Below are 19,051 nucleotides of genomic sequence, written 5' to 3'. Positions count from 1 at the left end.
AAATAAATATCCTTTAATTTATAATTATACATCTAATTAATCAAAGTGTTTTTTCAGTCGCATACATCGAAAGCGTTGGAAAAACACGAAAAGAAATAGCGCGATAAGTTCGTATTTGTAGCCGTGGGGCGCTGGCCAGAACGTCCCAATCCATCCCCATGCAGTTATATGGAGAGTGGTAGTGGTGGGGGCTGCTGGTGCTATGACGCGTCTAACCTTGTGTCTTATGGAAGTCATGGGACGTCGTCCGAGAATGCGCAGAGCGACGTGTGAGTTGACATCGCTGCGCAGGCCGGCGGGCGTATAATCTGGCGTCTACTTGGTGCTGCTAACAGATAAGGGACGTACGGGATCAGAATGGTCACTGTACTGGGTGTAGTTATACGATTTTATTTTTAATTACTGGTAGGTATTGCTGCAGAAAATAAAGAGAAGAAACTTTATCCCATTATGCTAGCGTTTTTTGGTGTTTGAATTCCGGAACACATAAAATCCAACTAGTTAAAGGCCGTATTGACGTAGGAAAACTATTCTCGAGTATTTGCCACAGTTCTGTTATGATTACAAATTTCAAGAACCTTGGGGAAACTAATATTATAATATTTAGGCCTTAACAATGTATTCATATCTTCCCGATGATTAGAAATGTGGTACCTATTTTTCAGATAAATTTATCAAAAGACCTGCAGTATTAGGAAAAATCAGTTAACATTCCCCACTGATTTATAATTTAAGAAATATGTGCGGGCGTGATAGTGTGAAGGATTAAACATGATCTAATCCGTAAACGTGACTTTAAATAGAGTCATTCAATGAATGTCATGAAGTTCCGCGTACAATGCACCTTTTATGTGTAGGTTCATCATTTTTCTAGCCGTCCTTGTTCTATTAGTTCATGTTCACCTAATTCCTCAGCGGCAGAGTGGTAGCTGTCTGACGGAAAATCTCACTTGGGTCTGATTTAAGTGGCTTCGAAGAGTTTATATCAGTGCGGAGATCCTTACAGCTCCTATCTGTGGTTCAGAGTCTTTTACGATCCAGAATTTATATTCTATTATATCATGGCAATGATTTCGAAGACATGGTTATTCCAAGTGCGACCTGTTGGCGTTTCGTGTATATACCACATATGAATCTTAGACTCAAGGCGTTGATCCGTGACGTTTTTGTTTACTTGAATGCCTTTGCTGACCTCAAATTCGTCCCTCAGCTGAATCAGCATTTGTGGACCAAGACTTCTATCTCCCTTGAGTCGTCCTTAATGTAACGGCAAGACCAGGCAAGACTCTCGGAAAGAACGGAGTGAAATGAGTTCAGACATCATTTTCGAGGAGTTAACTGTGCGTAATTGCCTATTAAGAAGTTTCTTAGTGCTGTGTGTGCATTCAAGAAGACAATTTTGAAATAATCAACAGTGCTCGTTTATGTTTTAAGGAAATATAGGGAAAAATTGTCCCCAATTCTGTGTCCAGGCACCTTGTTCTTTTTGGTCGTATTTTTCATCGGCCCATTTTGTGTCGTCCCTTGTTTATTTATAGACTAGTGCCCTTGCCATGTGTTCAATGGGAAAGAAATTGTTGTCCGGCGCTGATTTCAACGAACGTGTTATTGATCACTTTGCTGGACAAAAGGAAAGAAGGATGGACTTCTGCAATATAACTAAAGGCATGTGAGTATTTCAGATTTTGTTAAAAATTTGTGAGAAATGTTTAATTATTGATTTTAAATCATACTGTATTCAAGAAGGAACGCGAACACCGCAATCAAAGTTTACATCTGCAATAGCAAAGCGCGCGCATTCTAGTAGTGTTTGTTGCCCAGTGGAAGTCAGTGACACTCCCCTCCCTCCTCAGGTGTTACAAGTGTCATTGCTACCTGAATCATTGCAAATGTTGTATAGGTTTGACAAATAACGCATTATGATTGCAAAACGAACAACATAAGTGTATTGCGGGCATATCCGCACGAAGAATGTAGGCGCTAAAACCTAAAGTTACGTATTTTCGTTTGTATTTGCAAAATATCGCAGCAAATATATTTCTATTCTTCAAGATCATTGATCAGTATAATCGAGAGTCCGGACTAAGCCGATCCGTATGACCGAGAGTTTACTGCATTTAGTATTTATTAATCAAGCTTTCTTAGGAAAACTACGTATTTTTGTTGAAAAAAACGGAACATGTGGCATCACAAAATGTTATTCCTAGATTGCCGTAAAAACTTAATAAAATACGCGAAATATTAAAAAATTATGACCCCCCGGTGGAGTGCGCCCCCCCCAGCATTTGACTCACGAGCCGCCACTGTTCGGGTCGACACTACAGTCCGACCGCCGAGAGTTGTCCGTTGACAGCTAGAAGGGGTATGGGGCAAGGTTGCCAGGTAAGAAAGGGAAACGCCCACATCACATGTAAACAAAAAGGTTCCATGAAGAAAGCAGCCAGAAGGGACGACGAGCGTGAAGGATCCAAGGAACAATCCTTTGTTTTGGCGATTCGCAGAAGGGGCTTGTTATGGTGGTTCAGGCTTGTTTCAGAGCTACATATGCATGTGACAACATTGCATGACTAGGCGAGGGTGTGAGGTGCGTTTGGGGGACAGCGATTGGTTGCAAACCATGTTGGCGCAGGGTTTTTCGCCCCTCCTTTTAAAGTGTCATCGGACAACTCTCGCCGGCTGGACTGTAAACCCTGGAACGAAACGAGACGCAGATAATGTGTTGCACCGTAGAGACCTAGTGCTTCACTTTCGAACAGTAAGTTTCGGCCCACTTACCGAGTACGAAGTGTGGTTGAGTGAATAAGAGGTTCGGCCTACAGCCATTATATGCATGGGTGACTCACAATGGCGTAACTATGGGGATCCCCCCCAAAGCCTCAGAGAAATAAAAATATATACAAAACTATTGTCTAGTTTTGACACATAATAACTGCACCGGCTAAAAGTTAAATTTTAAGTGCCAAAATGATGTAAAATGTATTTTCAGGCATGTAATTTTTCGGAGATTTTCCTGGACAACCCGTTGCCTGGGAGGGGGGGTTCCCAAAGCATATTCCTAGTTACGCCACTGGTCACTCATATTTTTACCACTAACAGGAGAATGGTTAACGCAAACTGGCCATTCGATATTTAAGCTCAATATTTTAACCTATCTACACGTAGTATATCAAACGTGATGGATCGCAGTGGCGCAGCGAGGGGGAGGGGGTTTGGGGGTTAACCCCCCCCCCCCCCCCCCAGAGTTCAGAGAAATTTTTAGTTTAATCAATTTTACTTATTTGGATCAGAATTACTTATAGAATAGTATTAGGATTAATCAAATATCCCTCAGAAGGCCGTAGAACTCGCCATTTTGAACCATTTATCTTACAATTTTTCTACCGCCGCTCCTCCCACTTACCCTGGTGGGTATGCAATACCCCCACACCCCGAAGTATTAGTTGCGCCTAAAACCCCCCCTTGCCTTAATTCTTCGCTGCGCCCCTGATGGGTCGAAACTATTCCCACTTATCTCCCTCCACTCAACTTCTGGGATCGAAACTTAATTATGAGCAGAGGAGTTTCGATTAATTCAGTTTCGTTCCCGTGAGTAAAGTCTCACCGAGGAGTTTAGTTTCGTCCCGCGTTGAAACTAAACTCCTTGGTGATTTTAATTTCGTGCGGGAACGAAACTATACGTAGGCCTCGTATTTTCGTTTCCCTCCGGCTCGAAACGAAATATTTTCGTTTCGTTTCACTTGCCATTCCTGATGATTTCACGGTGCCCGTTAAACGGTGGTCGTGCTCGACCGTTAAGTGTTGGTGCTCGGCTTGACGCACGGTTGTCGATAGTCTTCGTGCGCCTTCACAGCTCGGCGTTGCGTCGACGCGACAACAGCTCCCATCTCCATCTGCTATTTTTCATCTTCACAGCTCTGAGTTGCGAAGAAAATCAAAGGGAAGAAGCTTAAAAACAAAATCGGCCCAGGAGTATGCTGTTTTACAAGCAATTTGCACACTCAACGAATGCGCAAAATAACCGATAACCGCTCTTGGTGAGGAATTGAGTAGAAATGGAGCCGCGCAACTTGTTTTTTTTTTACATGGAATGGCGTTGGCGGAGATACACGCCGTTTATGAACCTGCTAAAATCGTACTTCGAACAAATTTAGAAAGTAATTTTCCTTTCTAGTCTCCGGTAGACCGAGAAAGGTATTAACGCATAACTAACGTCATTGAAGGAGTAGCATACAATGATGAAACTGTCTAGGGTCTCCAGCCGGGTTAGAGTTGACACCATGGCGACGTTTCGACAGCTTACTTTGCTGTTATCTTCTGGGGCTGAGTCAGGTTACAACTCATACAGCTAGCGGGAGTCGCGTTTCGGATGTTGTTGATGTCATCTCCTCCGCATCCTGTTTACGAAGTGAGATAACGCCATTTGGAGGCGACGATGGCGGCGGTAATTGACATTCGGGGGGTTTATAATAATTGAAGGTTAAAACAGTTAAGGGTAGGTTTGTTGAATTTCATGCTACGTTCCAATTCAAGCTTTTTCAAACACAAACACTATCGAAAAAATTAAAATAAGTGAGCGAGCCCACTCTTGACGTCCTCTAGACGGCCTAATGCGCAAACCCATGAATTAACAGATTGTGAGAGAGGGCTATCAGCATTCCATTATTTGCAATTTAGTGATGAGGAGGAGGTCCATTCAAAGGTATTCTCTTCAGTTCTAGAAGTGTCTCTTTACTCTGGGCAATTACTACGTAAATTGGAATGTGACGATAAGAGTTACGAGTCCTCTGGTTGGGACAGGCCTACGAGAAATTCCTTCGCGATGTGTTAAGTGGTTTCCGAAGGAAGTGTGATGGTTCCTCCTGGTTGTGTCATTCCCGCATATGAACATAAACAGGAAGCTATTGTGGTCTAAGAATGCGTGGCGGTCACGGTTGCTCAACAGTTTGTGGTTAGCCTCACCTAAGTGGATAAGAATCGATTGCGAAAACAAGGCATGCCAAAACTAGTTTTAAAATTAAGAGAATATTAACTGTAAACTGGCGTCACAGTGACGTGCGTAGAATATTACCCTATTCCGAGAAAAAGAATAACGGAAAGAAATTATTTTTGAGCATCCCTAAATTCGAGATGTTCAAGTGATCCGTGTTAATCCAGAAAGGGTATTTTTTTAATATTAATATACTGATTACACACGTAAATATCCTGAGCTTTTTAATATTCAAACCTTACATGAATGCAATGCTCTTTAAGTTGTCATTAGCGACGTGCAGCACGCTTATCACCAAATGTCTTCCATAAAACGACTTAATCTTTCGGTTTACCAACCTTTCAGTCACAAAATTTAGATCTCCTCCCCTGTCAAATGCTACTGTTTTTTACATTATCTCGCATTCATTACGAAGAAACTAGACAGGAAGTAACACAAATGAGTCCTAAAATTCAATTCCCATTGCGAATAAAATAGATGTTCAAATGATTTCGAGGATTTTATAACTTTATCATTCATCAGTCAGCAGTCCCTTGTCTAATTCAGGTCCTTTAATTTATATTCGCGTATTTCAAATGATTTCAACGTATCAAGCTCTTTTTGGAACAAAATCGCATCGGCGCATTCGACCGAATGAAAGAGCTTAGTTCCCATTCGCCAACTTGCTGATTGACCGATAAGACGTATCTGGTGGTCTGGGTTGAATGGGGCTCAGGATGCGGCCCTCCCCAGCAAAATCTTAGGAAATGCCATGCCCGGAAATGGATTTTGACGCTATTCTGGTCTTAGAAACTAGACACAAGTTAATAAAAATATCAATTTCGTCAGAAAAAAATACTGTAAAAAGTGAGAATTTCACAAATTATAAAATTTAATAGTACAGATCTAAAACGCCTCTTAAGTAAGTTTTTCGGATAACCCTTACAAAAACAGTCAGGTTCTCTGTATTCTTCTGGCTCATTTATTTAATTTATTTTTATATTGCCTTTTTAAACTGGGTATGTTGCAAACAAAGAATATTAATGAAAACTTAGAATTTTGTAATTGCAAAAGAACTATGGTTCAAGTAATCTGAGTATTTCTTTATCACACATTTCATATACGCCTCACGATAGATGCGTGTTTCGTGGGGGACCCGTAAGCTCTGAGCCCTCGCCGATCGCCGCCTAGTCGACCCAGCCTGACCGCCCCTGATTGTGAGAGTATATCTGTAATTTGAGTAGCCGCCCATATTTCGCCAGAAATCCCAGTCTATTGCCGTGCGTTCTCGTGTTTGCATTCACAGTACATAATCATACGATATCCCGTTACATGTAGGTCTGGTCTGCTGGGCTGAACACAGAGAAGGTCATTAATGCCATATGAAGTGCATTACGCTATCCTACTACGATCTCCTCGGTATGCATTGATCATTCCTGCCTCCTGAACGAATAAGATTCACAATATGCACTGAAAAGGAAAACTTTTGTCGCATATTTTGAATTACTGCACACACACTTAATGAATGAACTATCAAAAGGCTGGAATTTGGGACAAATCTCGTTATTCCCCTTCACGTTGCCCGCCCACGTGGAACAAGTGCATGGAAAGCCAAGCGAGAAAACTAACAATAAGGCGCTATATTCACAGAATTGGCAGATTTACAGGGCGGAGAAAAATTATATCAATTGAAATTTTAATCCTGGATACCTGATCTCAGTAGGAACCTAAATAACTAATGATATTTAGGTCGAAAACGCACCATTTTCAAACCACAAAAATTTTGAGCCAAGCGCTCCGATTGGCCGCGAGTTTGCCCTGTTGCCTGATGCTTAGGACCAATCATGACTACGAATGCTTAGCTTGCATTTGCCTTTGCCTTTGTCCAGAGCATCCGGCAACGGGCCAAACTCATGGCCAATCGGAGCGCTTGGCTCAAATTTCTGTAGTTTAAAAATGGCGCGATTTCGATCTAAACATCAAAAGTGAAAATCGCATACGCGATAAATGCGATATTGATGCGATACACGTGAATAAATGCGGCATAGGCGCGATGACTGGACTTTTACGATATTTAAACAGCAAATTTTGCATTTCAATGGCAAAAATTGGGAAATTTAGAGCCGAGACCGCCCCTCGCTACGCCACTGAACCTTGAGCCTTTCTGCTTCATAGACGGTTACATGTATTTTCATAGGCAGCGACTGGAGAGGTTGAGAGAGTTCCCTGGCAGATGCTGCGATTTTAAGCAAATATTTCTTACTATCTGCCAAGAAAAAACTGAGTTTGGTTATTCTGCACTCCGCACAATCTGAACACCAGTTAGCATCGTGGATGCAGAGAGGTTTTTCAGCCAGTACAATCTAGTTGTGACTGACAGACGCAACCGGTTGAATGAATAAATTGTTGAAACTTGTTAAATGTTGTGTTCAACAAGTGTAAATGGTATTCAGGCTAATGATATCATTTCTAATTATTTACTTTATATCTTATTCCTTAATTTGTAATTGTTATGCCCCATAATTATTTAAACTGTTTCGTATTCTTTCAAATAAATGTGTTTCATCCCACTTTGTCGTCAACTACTAGTGATAGAATATGAAAATAAAGAAAAAATAGATGCAACAAAATGCTATAAACTGTAATTGAATGTGCTATGTTCACGTATCTCTAACCATGAGTAATATTGTTTTCCACTGGCAGCAGCTATCCAGGGTAAAAATTTCGTGACATAATTTTTCTTCGTCCTGTACATTGCTGCATAGAAAATACATAATGACATATGTGGTTTCAAACACCTAGACAGATCTTATTACATACAATAGCGTATTGTACAGAGCGAATTTTTCCACGCTACAAGCGTTTTGGAAAGTGAAGCGAAAATTAACCAACGGTACATGTACTTCTACAATTATGAACCCAAGCAATACTTACTAATGTCATGATGTATAAACACAATGAGAAAAAAAATCACCGGCTTCTTTTTACAGTTTTCGTTTTTACGATACGAATACCGTGGCATCTTTAGAAGAAATATTTTCTAAATAACATGGGTTACATTGCAATGATAATTCCGATTATATAATGATTTTTTTCTTAACTTTTGGAAAGTATGTGGAATTTGTTCCTGGAATACAGCTCTATATGTTTTTATTAGTTAAAAATTCATGTAATGCCAATATCCCATTACTCTATTTTCCCATTTTCAAGGCTCCCGTAGAAAATGAGTTGCTGGTGGTAACGAAAAATGCCCATTAAAGCAAGAATAAAAATATAATACTTGTGATGTAGATTACTTCTTGTCGCAGGCCACGGGTTGAAAATGATTTCCAGATGCACCGTAATGTTAAGAACAATCAAAATACTTGCAAACCAGAATGCTATACTACTCTAATACAACACCACACAATGACGCAGCTACTTTGTATTCATATTTCGGATCAGCAATCAGAACATGTAAAGATTTTTCATTTATGATACCTAATTACGTCTGGTAAATAATTGTCTATACAAAAGAAAAATCCATCCTATATAAGCTGCATTTGGAAAATAGTCATGCGAATTTTCACTATAATTAACTTAATTCTTTCTATGCTGTTTTCGAACAATTTCATTTTAAAATATTGAAAAAGGTAAAAGTCTCACTCAAATCTCTTTACCACTGGTTTCTTTTCACAGGTGCTCCAGAAGTTCAATTCTTCTGATTTATTTGTCTCCATAAGTGTTTTTCTCCCACTAATCACATCTTGTGGGACACTGATTTGTATCGGGATGGATGTTAGCTGCTGCTCTTCGTATGGGAGTTTCAACTCAATGGTGTCTTCATCTTCCCACGGGAAAGACTCACTTTCTCCTTTGCAGTCATCACCATCGGCGACGCTTCCATCGATGCAGGAATTTTCCACGATCCTGCTCTTTGCTACTTCCATTCCGTCCTTCAAATAAAAGTTAATGCATTGTTATAAATGAAATAATGGTGTTAAAATTTCTGTCGATAAAACTTATAATTCTGAAATATTTTTTATAAATACATAACGCACGGGCACTATTTTTAATATTTCACATTTAAATAGCGCAGACCCTACACGATAAAAAAACCAGTTGCCCCCAGTCACATACGCTATCATTTGGCTAGAGTTGTAGCTAGTAGCTTGGCCCCTGCCTGAAAGTAACAGCAATCCATAGGTTCTCAATGATCTTAGACATTCAGGGTGGTTAAAACAAATCATAAGATCATAAATAGGTTCCAAATATATATAATCGAGAATAAGCCTAAAAATAATAACTAAGAGAGTTAAAGACAAGCTGTATTTAGAAAAACCAGCTCTATGTCAAAGCTGCTAATATCCTAAACTAAGTAGGGGATTAAGAATCTTAACGAATTCACCATAACACACATTTAGAATATTCAATAAATTTTCCATATTTTCGCATGTAAGATAAATATTCTATAGGTAACAAGTTCAATAGAGATTCTAAACGCGACGAAATAAACTATTCGCAAAAAATGCTACTTAACAGGATATAAAATAAAATGGTGTGAGCCCAGCCAAGTGTCCATACTAGAACTTCAATCAAAATGTATTTGAAAGATCGTTGGATATTAGTCCCATAAAATATATAATTTCATGTATTTTCAAGGAAAGTACTGATTGCTAAAAAAACTATTAGTTCTTTCTCTTAAAGTTACCGTACAAGGACTGAGGAGTAGAGGTAGGTACACTAACTTTAAAATTCCATTTAAAATACGCTAGTATGCATTCTTAAAATAACAGTTGTTTGAGTTTTCCTTCCAAAGACTGAATATTAATTAAAAACTAATGATATTTATCACAATGTTACGAAGGTAAAAGATATTATTATAATATAATATAAAAATATCAACAATAAATCATTTTAATGTCTTTACCGTTGGAATATTTTCACTATATCTCCATTGATCCTCTTCTTCCATTACTTGAATCGTACCCTGTTTTTCGATGTTTGAATTCATCTGGTTGTGAGATAGGGCAAACGTTTGTGTTCCAAGTGCAAGTTCCGAATTCGTAGTGCCTTCATATTGAAGAAACTCCCTTAAACTTTGGCAGTCACTACTTTGGTCATCGATGCAGATAATTTCCTCACTCTTACCAATCATTTCTTCCTTTTTGGCCTTCAAAATACGACATAAAATTCCCTTAATTAAAACTATAAGATTTGTAATAAAATTATGTACCTGTTCGTTTATTAAGTGGCTAAACAAGTAACTAACCGGAATGGGGTCATTTACTCTCCCCCTCAAGTTTGAGACCACGCAAAATCTGGTGACTCAAATCCCATTAACTTTAAAAAAGAAAGTTTGAAATTAAAATGCACTGCAGGGTAAAATTTTGCGCGTTTCTCCTTTTTAGAATGTAGGTACGTGGGAAGAAAATATTATCAAAATAATATACATTGGGGTCATTACATCTCATTTAAGCAAATGTTTGACTCACACGGTCTCTTATATTGACCAAAATTTCTGCATGGTGCACATTCACCTACAATCAATCACCCTGCAACGGTTTAGCGGAGAGAAAATTTTGCGCGATTTATCGCTCTTAATTCGCTTAAAATACATTTTCAAGAACCCCTGAAATATTTTTAGCAGCACATTTCACGCTACCCCACGCTATGGTCAAATTTGGGCGTTAATTACATTGAATGCGCCTTTAATAAATTAAATTAAAGCCATCTTTACGCAACTAGATGAGCAAGGGCCTCTGACAGCATTATAGCCTGCATCTTAAGAAACTTTATTCCGTCTTTTTCAAGAGAGAAATTCAATGAATGCACAAAAGAACAATGAAATGACCGTTTTTTGGTAAAAATATTCATGAATGCCTCAAGAGATATTCCATCATTAAGTTAGTCTTCTTTTCCATCCAGAGAAACGTCATTTAGCCAATTAGAGCCTTAAGATCTCAATGAGCGATTCTAAGGCTCCGTTCTGCTTTTAATGGTATGGGAGTAAACATTAAGTGTACAGCGAAAATTATCGAAAAAGAAATGGCGAAAATTAAAGAAAAAAGACGGCGAATGAGAACGGGGTTTCCATGGAATCAGCCCGAGTAATAATTTTCACGGCGCTTAAAAAGTTATCCTTCTATAAACTCAATTTTTATAATTCGGATGGGATTGTGACTTGGGAAATAAATTACTGGGATCCCATACGAACGTTTCTGAACCTCAAAATGTATTATCCTCACCATAAATATTCCGTACATTCAAAATTTACGCATTTTCCATTTGAAATACATGGTAGTCAGTCATGTTGGGAAGTCGTGGACTGGCTTCAACTGTTTCCCCGCACGGCGGTTATCGACCGCCATTTCATTGTTTTGAGTCCTGTGATTGTGAGTCCTACAGTACATTTCTTAAAATAAAATGCATCAAAGGTCGATAATAGGATTCTTAATCGACGAGATGAGTCGAGAGATCTCGACAACCTGGTCTTAATGTTGGCTTCTGGTATGCATTGTTTAACCTGAACAATTTGACATATGGCATGTGACATATATTTAGTTAATTGTAGGCTCCATTTATTGCCTTTTATGAATAATGACAGCGGAACATCTCTAAATATACACGGTCGTTTGTAGTCCTCACATGATTAAGGCTTTAACCTTTCCTGTTGAACACCGTCGCTATTGTAACCTGGGAAACATATACTGAGGATTTAACACTTTCCCAGCAAACAAGAATAGCAGAATAGATTTCTGAGTAGCCGTGAGAATGGGTAGCGAGTCGGTACCCGAAACGTCGGCGCTCTGTTATAATCTTACCCGCGCGGTATCCCGAGAAGAATTTTCAAAAAATATACTGAGGAGTCAAATGCACAGAAACATTACCATTAATAGATTCTTTACTTATATCGGGTGAAATCTGATTGCATTCACATAGGAAGAGTTCATGTTTGAAATTACGTGAAAGTTGAACATTTTCTTTCTTTTTTCTCTTCACATAAACATTATAAAAAATAGGGAGTCCTTGTTACTTATTCAGGAGACCCGCGCCTAGAAATTATTTTAAGTAATGGAAATTTTTTAACACATAACTTACAAGGTCGAAGGAAGGAACGACTGGAAAAGTTTCATGAGATTCCAAAGCACTTGATTTATATTCATTGCTTGGAACTGCTCCTGTACTTTGTGCAGCGTAGTTCCAGGGGACAGGGGCATGAGAAACTCCTCCGATTTGAAACCCTTGGCCCCCACTCCATTCTCTTCCGTGGCTAATGACAGAGGTAAACCTTGAGATATGCGATGGCTTCTGTGACTCCTCATTCGATGGAGGCTTGGGCCTTTCGTTGTGAATATCATCCCCGTTGCAGCCTGGGAAACCACACATTGAGGAGTCAAAATGTCTTATTTCCTGCACAGCTCCATTGCCCTTAATTGGTTCATACATCAAATTGTGAGATACCTGAAATGAACAGAGAAAATGTAGCGTTTTCATTCAACTAGGAAATTTACACAAAAGCACGATACATTCAGTGGCGGATTAAAAGGGTCATGGCGCTCATGAACTTTTTATCAAAAAATTTTTTTTTAATTTGAAAAATGAAATAGTCTCAGTGTATGCACTTCTATGCTTAAATATTAAGAGAATTACCCGAACAACGATCACTCACGGACGACGATTGACCCGAAAAGTTTATAAAAGAATTTCCATTTTTCTAAGTTTAATAGTTTTTGTACCCTTGTATGTCTAAAGTTGTTCAATTTAATCAGTTTTTTTAAGACTAAAAATGAAAACGCTGGTTCCAAAATACGTAATAAATGGGTATTTATAAAAATTTTACGCGGTAGAACGCCCAGTGGGAGTATTCCATGCTCCCCGGACCCAGGCCATGACCCCTTCCACCAAATTTCATGCTAAAAACGCCCCTAGAGACATTGGGATATGCATTGCCAAAACTGGACTATTTGATTTAGCGTCACTGAGTCAGAGCATAATATAATGTATCATTAAACGATTTTTCCATGCATTGACTGGTGATATCCAGGACGGTGCCAAGGCCAATGAATATTACTGATCTGTTATTTATTGCGAAGTGGTTAATATCCTCGATCAGATTATTTGACGAAGTAGCTCAAATATTTCACCAAAAATCTAACAAATATTTTTTTTATTTTGCATATAGTAATTGAAAATATATTATTCATGAAGGAAATCGACATTGAAACCTAAAAATGCAAATTATAATATACGTACCTAATGCCAACTTTCATTTTGGTCGGTGATATGGCGTTAAATACTATGCAGATATTTTTTGGTAGCCCACATGAATCAAATAAATTATTCAGCATTATAATACGTTCATTTGGTTATTACTAAATTTAAGTGAATTATTGGAAACTCGATGACAATCAATGACATTTCGAAATGGTTAAACAAAAACTAGTAGTACTAATTTTAGTCGCATTCTGTCATTTATTATAATAGTCTTCAGAATTAAAGCATAGGAGAGCATATCCTGTGATTATTTAAAATTTTCAATTAATTCGAGAAGCAATTTCCTAAACATGAAATTATTTCGTGCCAGTAGTTCATATCGCAAACATCGGAAAAGACAAAGAAATCCCATTGTTCATCATTGAGTTGAGTGACCAAGTTAGAAAAAATGTTCGTCTTGTCTATTGTAAGCAGGTTCTGTATTATCTTGTCCTACAAGAGTCACGGCAATCAGTACTATCCTACAATCAATAGAATTATAATATTTTTAACATTTCCCCTCAACGGAAATTAAAACTATTCACGATTTTCAAAGAACTTATATATCTTTGAAATCAAAAGGGAATGACTCATATGTGCGTAATTGATACATTTCTTCACACTTACGACTGTCGCGTTTATCATAACAGCCAGTTAATTAGAGAAGCAACCCACCGAAAAAAAATGTTTCTAATGTTATTGCAAAGTTATCACAGAGCATTTTAAAAATAATTTCATTTAGAGAACAATCTAAGTATATAAAATTATTTAAATTACATACATACTAAAATAATATCACATTTTTAGGATATTTAATACCTGAAATAGAAAAAAAATGTCTTGAAATATATTGTTCATAAAATACCGAACATAACAATTCAAAAAGTATGAAAATACCTCTATCTGTTCGTGATTTCCATTCTCACTGATTTCAGGAGAAATTCTCACGAGCTCATTCAAATAGCTGTTTACTCTTGAGCAAGAAAGCTTAAAATCAGCGATAAATGCTAAAATCCTATAGCAGTTAGAACAAATCTCTCGAGGCAAACGTGGATGATTGACTATCTGAAAAAATAAAATACCAATATCAGTAGAATTATTTATTTAACTTAAAAAACATTTAATGGCTAGAATGTGCTTAAAAACCTAGAATACTTCCATAACGTGGTACATTTTAATACGAACTTTGCCATCTAAGCAATAACAAAAAATGCAATCGCAATTAAAAACGTGAAAAATATGAAAATATTATTTAAATATTCATTGTTAAGGTATTCGTAAGTAATATTAATAATATAACGTATTAGTAATTCAATGAGAAAACTTCCTATGTAAGTGATAGTGCATATGCGGAAAAATAATATGGCAAGATGCTTTTGGCGAATCATAAAATTCCTTCGAACCTTATGATTCTCCTCAAAACCAAAACCATAAGGTAAAGACGCCGTAAGGAAATCAGATGGAAAAGAATTTCGGAATAATATACAATGAGTTATAACTCACCATACTACAAGGTACCGTAATTCAAAGTATTACAATCGCAAAATTAGGAGAAACCGTATCTCATAGTAATTGGAAATCTCATTAAGATAAAAAATAAAACAAAATACGGATAAAATTTTTCGTACTTTTTTCGGCAGATGGTAGCCAATGATAGAAAGGATGCTACGATTTCCAACGACAAATCCTTGGTAAATAGTAACTTAATTTTTCAAATGGAAACGCATTATTTAGGAACAACTACAAAGATACCGCGTATTTTAATTTAAAGTGATCATCATTAACATTTTATAATTTAATTGCCAAATTGCAATAAGAAAAAATATGTAAGAATATTTCAAAGGAATTATACCCTCCAGCCAAAAGGAGCAATAGCTATTATTATAAATAATCATCTCAGTCTTCAATCTTAATTACTATAGTCTCCACCAACACTATGAAAATGGTAACTCATTTTCTCATTTAACAGATGCTCAAATTTCTCATAAGATTTAAAGATCGCTAACACCCATATATAATATACCAAATATTTTTCTGTGGATTAACATAGAAAAAATTATCATAAATGACTTACTTCGAAGTGTAAAAGGTCTCTTAACTGCTCGTCCAAGCTCGGCTGTCCCCTAAATGGAGCGGTGAAGATATTGTAGAACTCTCCTTCTCGCCATAAACATAACCTGCAAATTTTCTCACCCATTACGAGCTGGAGTACATAACAACCACTGCCTTAGTCGGAGCATGCAAGATTGCGGAAGACGACCAGATGGGGCCTATCGTCGCAGTCGTGCTATCATCGCAGGCTGAGATATTGAGGCAGAGTCTCCGACTGCAGTCCGACGCTTCCTCCGGTTTCATATGTAGGCGAGTTTCATCCCGTCCATCTAGTCGGATGTCCAAGCGCTCCGCCACGGGAAATGCTGCGCCCGCATTTCCTTTCACATTCTTCCGGCTGAAAATAGCCACTCGACGAAAAATATGACCCGAGAACCGCAAACCTTTCGCTTTTACCTGACGCCCGAGCAATTCCTGTTCCCCCTCCACTACGCGGTCACCTTTACGAGACCTTCCCGTTTCGTTTTCCCTATAAATACGACACGGAGACGCCAATAGTCAGTCAACGGTGAGTTTGATGCTCAGGCAGCCGGATGCTAGGGGGTGAGACAGGGTAAACTTGCGACAATTATCTTCTTCACGTCGTTGTGTGCCAAGTGGTGGTAGAACACTGCGCGAGTGGAGAGGCGCTTTCACGGGTACTTATACCACTCCATGGGTTCAGAGAGTTGCTACAGTGGGAAGAGAAGGGGGTGAGATTTGTGGGCATATCTGCGCCTGAGAGATAAGAAACATCGCCCATTCTTTAGAGGCCAAAGTTCAGAGTGCGTTTCCGGTGAAGGGGATCCATTTAGGGGGGAGATAAACTGGAGCGTCCCTCGGCCCAATCAGTCCAACCCGCTCCTCTCTGGCCTCGTCTGGAATTCTAATAACTCTGCTCTAGCATTTTGCTCATACCATGGCAGAGGAGCGTGATATGACATTGTTATTAAAGTATTCTACCGATTAAGGTGGAGTTTCCATTCCATGAAGTGCTTAAGAAGAATTCCGGGAGCCTCCCCTTCCATCATGCACTTCCCTCTTCAATGCACAATAACACCTACTCCCTTTCATTCTATCTAAAAATCCTATTCTTTTCCTTCCTCTCCCTCGTTTACCTAGTATTATCCCCTCTAACAATGTTTTCAACATCCCCTCCCCGCTAAGTACTCGCTCCATCTATACCTTCTGTTTCTTCCGTTTCTCATGATATGACATGAGAACCATTTTTTTGAATTGTCGATTGTGATATAGTTTGAAAACTAAAAACAGCAGCATTTTTCCGTTTTTCTTTCCGCTTACTCCTTGAGTAATGGAGAACTTGCTCATTTTTGGACAAAAAGAGGAGATAGAGGACGTTGAATCTTGCACGACGCAAAAAACCCGAGGGCTAGGTAACGTTTCGTTCCCGAGATAAAAATTCTCAAAGTTTGTCGAAAATCCAACGGCGCGAAAAACGGCATTCGAAAGGGGGTTGTTTCCAAGGGTCTGAGGTCACGTATGCCGTTCCGAGGACTCCGAGGCAGTACTGCTGCGGGGGCCACCGTTCCGGCCGCTTCCTCCGGTACTCTGGGCGGCACTAACGGGGAAAAGGAACGCGGGCGGAGTTTTGGGGAGGGCAGGGGAGTCTTATATGGTAATTAAATGTAACTTAAATGGCAACTTGTCAGAAAAATTGCGTGAAACGCCCACCAATCCAATGCACCAAGCATTGACTAAGTCTAATTATAAGAAAGCAAACACTATTAAATTCTTAATTTCTGCAACACCAGATGGCCTCATAAACTTTTTATCAGATGAGCCGCATTTTTCCGTTTTTCTTACCGGTTACTCCTTGAGTAATTCGCGGCGAAAACTCTACGACATTAACCCTTCCGCGAATAATTACCTACATGGTTTCACGAGCCCATGTCGAGTGGGTATTTTATTTTAATTCTCGGCTGCAACTCGGCCTTGCTTGTGGTCTCGAGCAATTCGATTTTGTTTAAACGCTCGTGAGCGATTCCCTCCCTCAATGAGCGGTTTTCCCTGATCGAGTAAATCAACCAGACCTCTAATGATGTCACCAACTCATGAAAAGTGGGCGGCAACAACAGCGTTTTCTTATTCTAAAACTGAGAGAGTAGTAGAAGAAGATTTTCTTTTCGTGGTAACTCACCTTTCCGTTATATAATAAGGGTGAACCGGAGTTGGAACCCCTTATTCGCCGATTGGCGGTTTGGCGGTGGTTTCTAGATCTACTTTCTGGATAGGTTACTTCTTTGTGATTGGCTAATTTTAAAGCTTCATATCCCGCGCGTTGTGGTTACTTCATTCTTTCAACAAATCCCGGATTTATATTCGAAGTGACACATTTATAAAACGTTCGAGCATGATTTCGATGGAATCTGTGGATTATGAGAATAATTTGGAAGAATGTCTTTTGAAAGAAGTGAAATATTCTAGCGGATATTTCGCATTGTTGCCTGTATACGGTCAAAAGTATGTGTTAAATTGGTGTATGAAAGAAGGTTTCATCGTCCAAAATTGAAGTCAAATTAATTGTTTTATTCTGTAAAATTTTAAATTTCCTTTTAATTATTTCTTTTTGGTGTAAGTACAAATAAAATTATGTATTTAAATTATATTCTTGCAGTAATTTTACATATTTTTCAAAAAGTTTATAATGCGCCGACCAGGGGGTCCAACTACGGTCGCGCCAATAATAATTAGTGATGGGTCAATTCCAACATTTAAGCGATTCCAATCCCGATTCTGACATTTCGATTCCGATTCTACCAATGTCGATTCTGATGCCATAGGCTCCAAGAAAAACATAACTTAATTTCGGGTAACAAGGCAACCACGTCAAAAATTATTACTCTGTGAACCAATCAGTAAACAAAAGCATCACTCATGTCATCACTATGTAAATAATATATAATTGCTAAATTTCGGAACCAAACTTACGTATCCTTAACGTCACTACGGGACTAAATCCTGAATCACACGATCATTTAATCCGTCATTTCCTAGTGATCACTACCACGATCACTAGAGTGATCACTCGCAAATGATCGTCGCCGTCAATTGTTTTTCGCGATCACGATCGTGATGAGGATTCCCATTAATATTTTTCATCACTCGTCCGGTCGCTAAAACCGTCACTAAAATTCCATATCAGCCAATCGGAACGCATGCCCGTATGGAGCGATTGCAGCGCAAGGTTTGAAAAGCGTGGGAACGACATAGATAAACAACGAAATATATTTTCGTTGTGCGGCTCCTCCGACAACGAGCTGTGATATCGAAAGTGATGCGAAAGGCGACGGCGGGAGGGACCGTGTGAATCAGAAAAATTATCATCAGAGCGATCACTTTTCCCGTCGCGGAAAACGGTCGCTTTAGTGATCACTTTTCTCGATGAAAGAATGTGATCATGTGATTCAGGCTTAAAGCACGGAAGAAAAGGTCATTACGCTAATTCGAATGTGTTTTGTTTTTACTATTACGTGACGCGAAATTCCAAATGACTGTTAGAAGCACGGTCGTGTATAAATTTGTGGTTTGAATTTCTACTGGAATCGGAATCGATTTTTCACCTTCGTAAATACTCATTTTCGATTCCGATTCTTGGTACAGAATCTAGGAATCGAATCGATACATCACTATTAATAATATACCTTTCCTTTTTCTTGAATTGCGATTTCAGGTTCAACAATAAGTGAACGACCTCATTACACCCAAGAGTTGCCCAAGAGCACCAAGCCTCCACTTAAG

General features: G+C 38.7%; 1 protein-coding gene across 2 annotated transcripts in view; it reads right to left on the bottom strand.

The window, feature by feature from the left end:
* LOC124166739 overlaps nt 1–15,936 on the bottom strand; it is a 35,907-nt gene extending 19,971 nt beyond the window's left edge. Inside the window, exons 1-5 of one of the 2 annotated variants that reach the window (XM_046544407.1) lie at nt 15,276–15,936; nt 14,099–14,266; nt 12,047–12,409; nt 9,876–10,118; nt 8,626–8,901 (exon numbers count right to left, since the gene is read on the bottom strand). In XM_046544407.1, coding sequence (XP_046400363.1) covers nt 8,626–8,901; nt 9,876–10,118; nt 12,047–12,409; nt 14,099–14,266; nt 15,276–15,398 — 1,173 coding nt within the window. In that variant the 5' untranslated portion in view covers nt 15,399–15,936. The remainder of the gene's footprint in view (nt 1–8,625; nt 8,902–9,875; nt 10,119–12,046; nt 12,410–14,098; nt 14,267–15,275) is intronic. The other variant, XM_046544408.1, reaches the window with a different exon arrangement.
* Nucleotides 15,937–19,051: the final 3,115 nt, after the last annotated feature.

Source organism: Ischnura elegans, chromosome 10 (genome assembly GCF_921293095.1).
Source record: "Ischnura elegans chromosome 10, ioIscEleg1.1, whole genome shotgun sequence".
NCBI classification, from domain to species: domain Eukaryota; kingdom Metazoa; phylum Arthropoda; class Insecta; order Odonata; family Coenagrionidae; genus Ischnura; species Ischnura elegans.
Note: the sequence above shows the minus strand (reverse complement) of the source record. Positions and strands in the feature narration are given on the sequence as shown.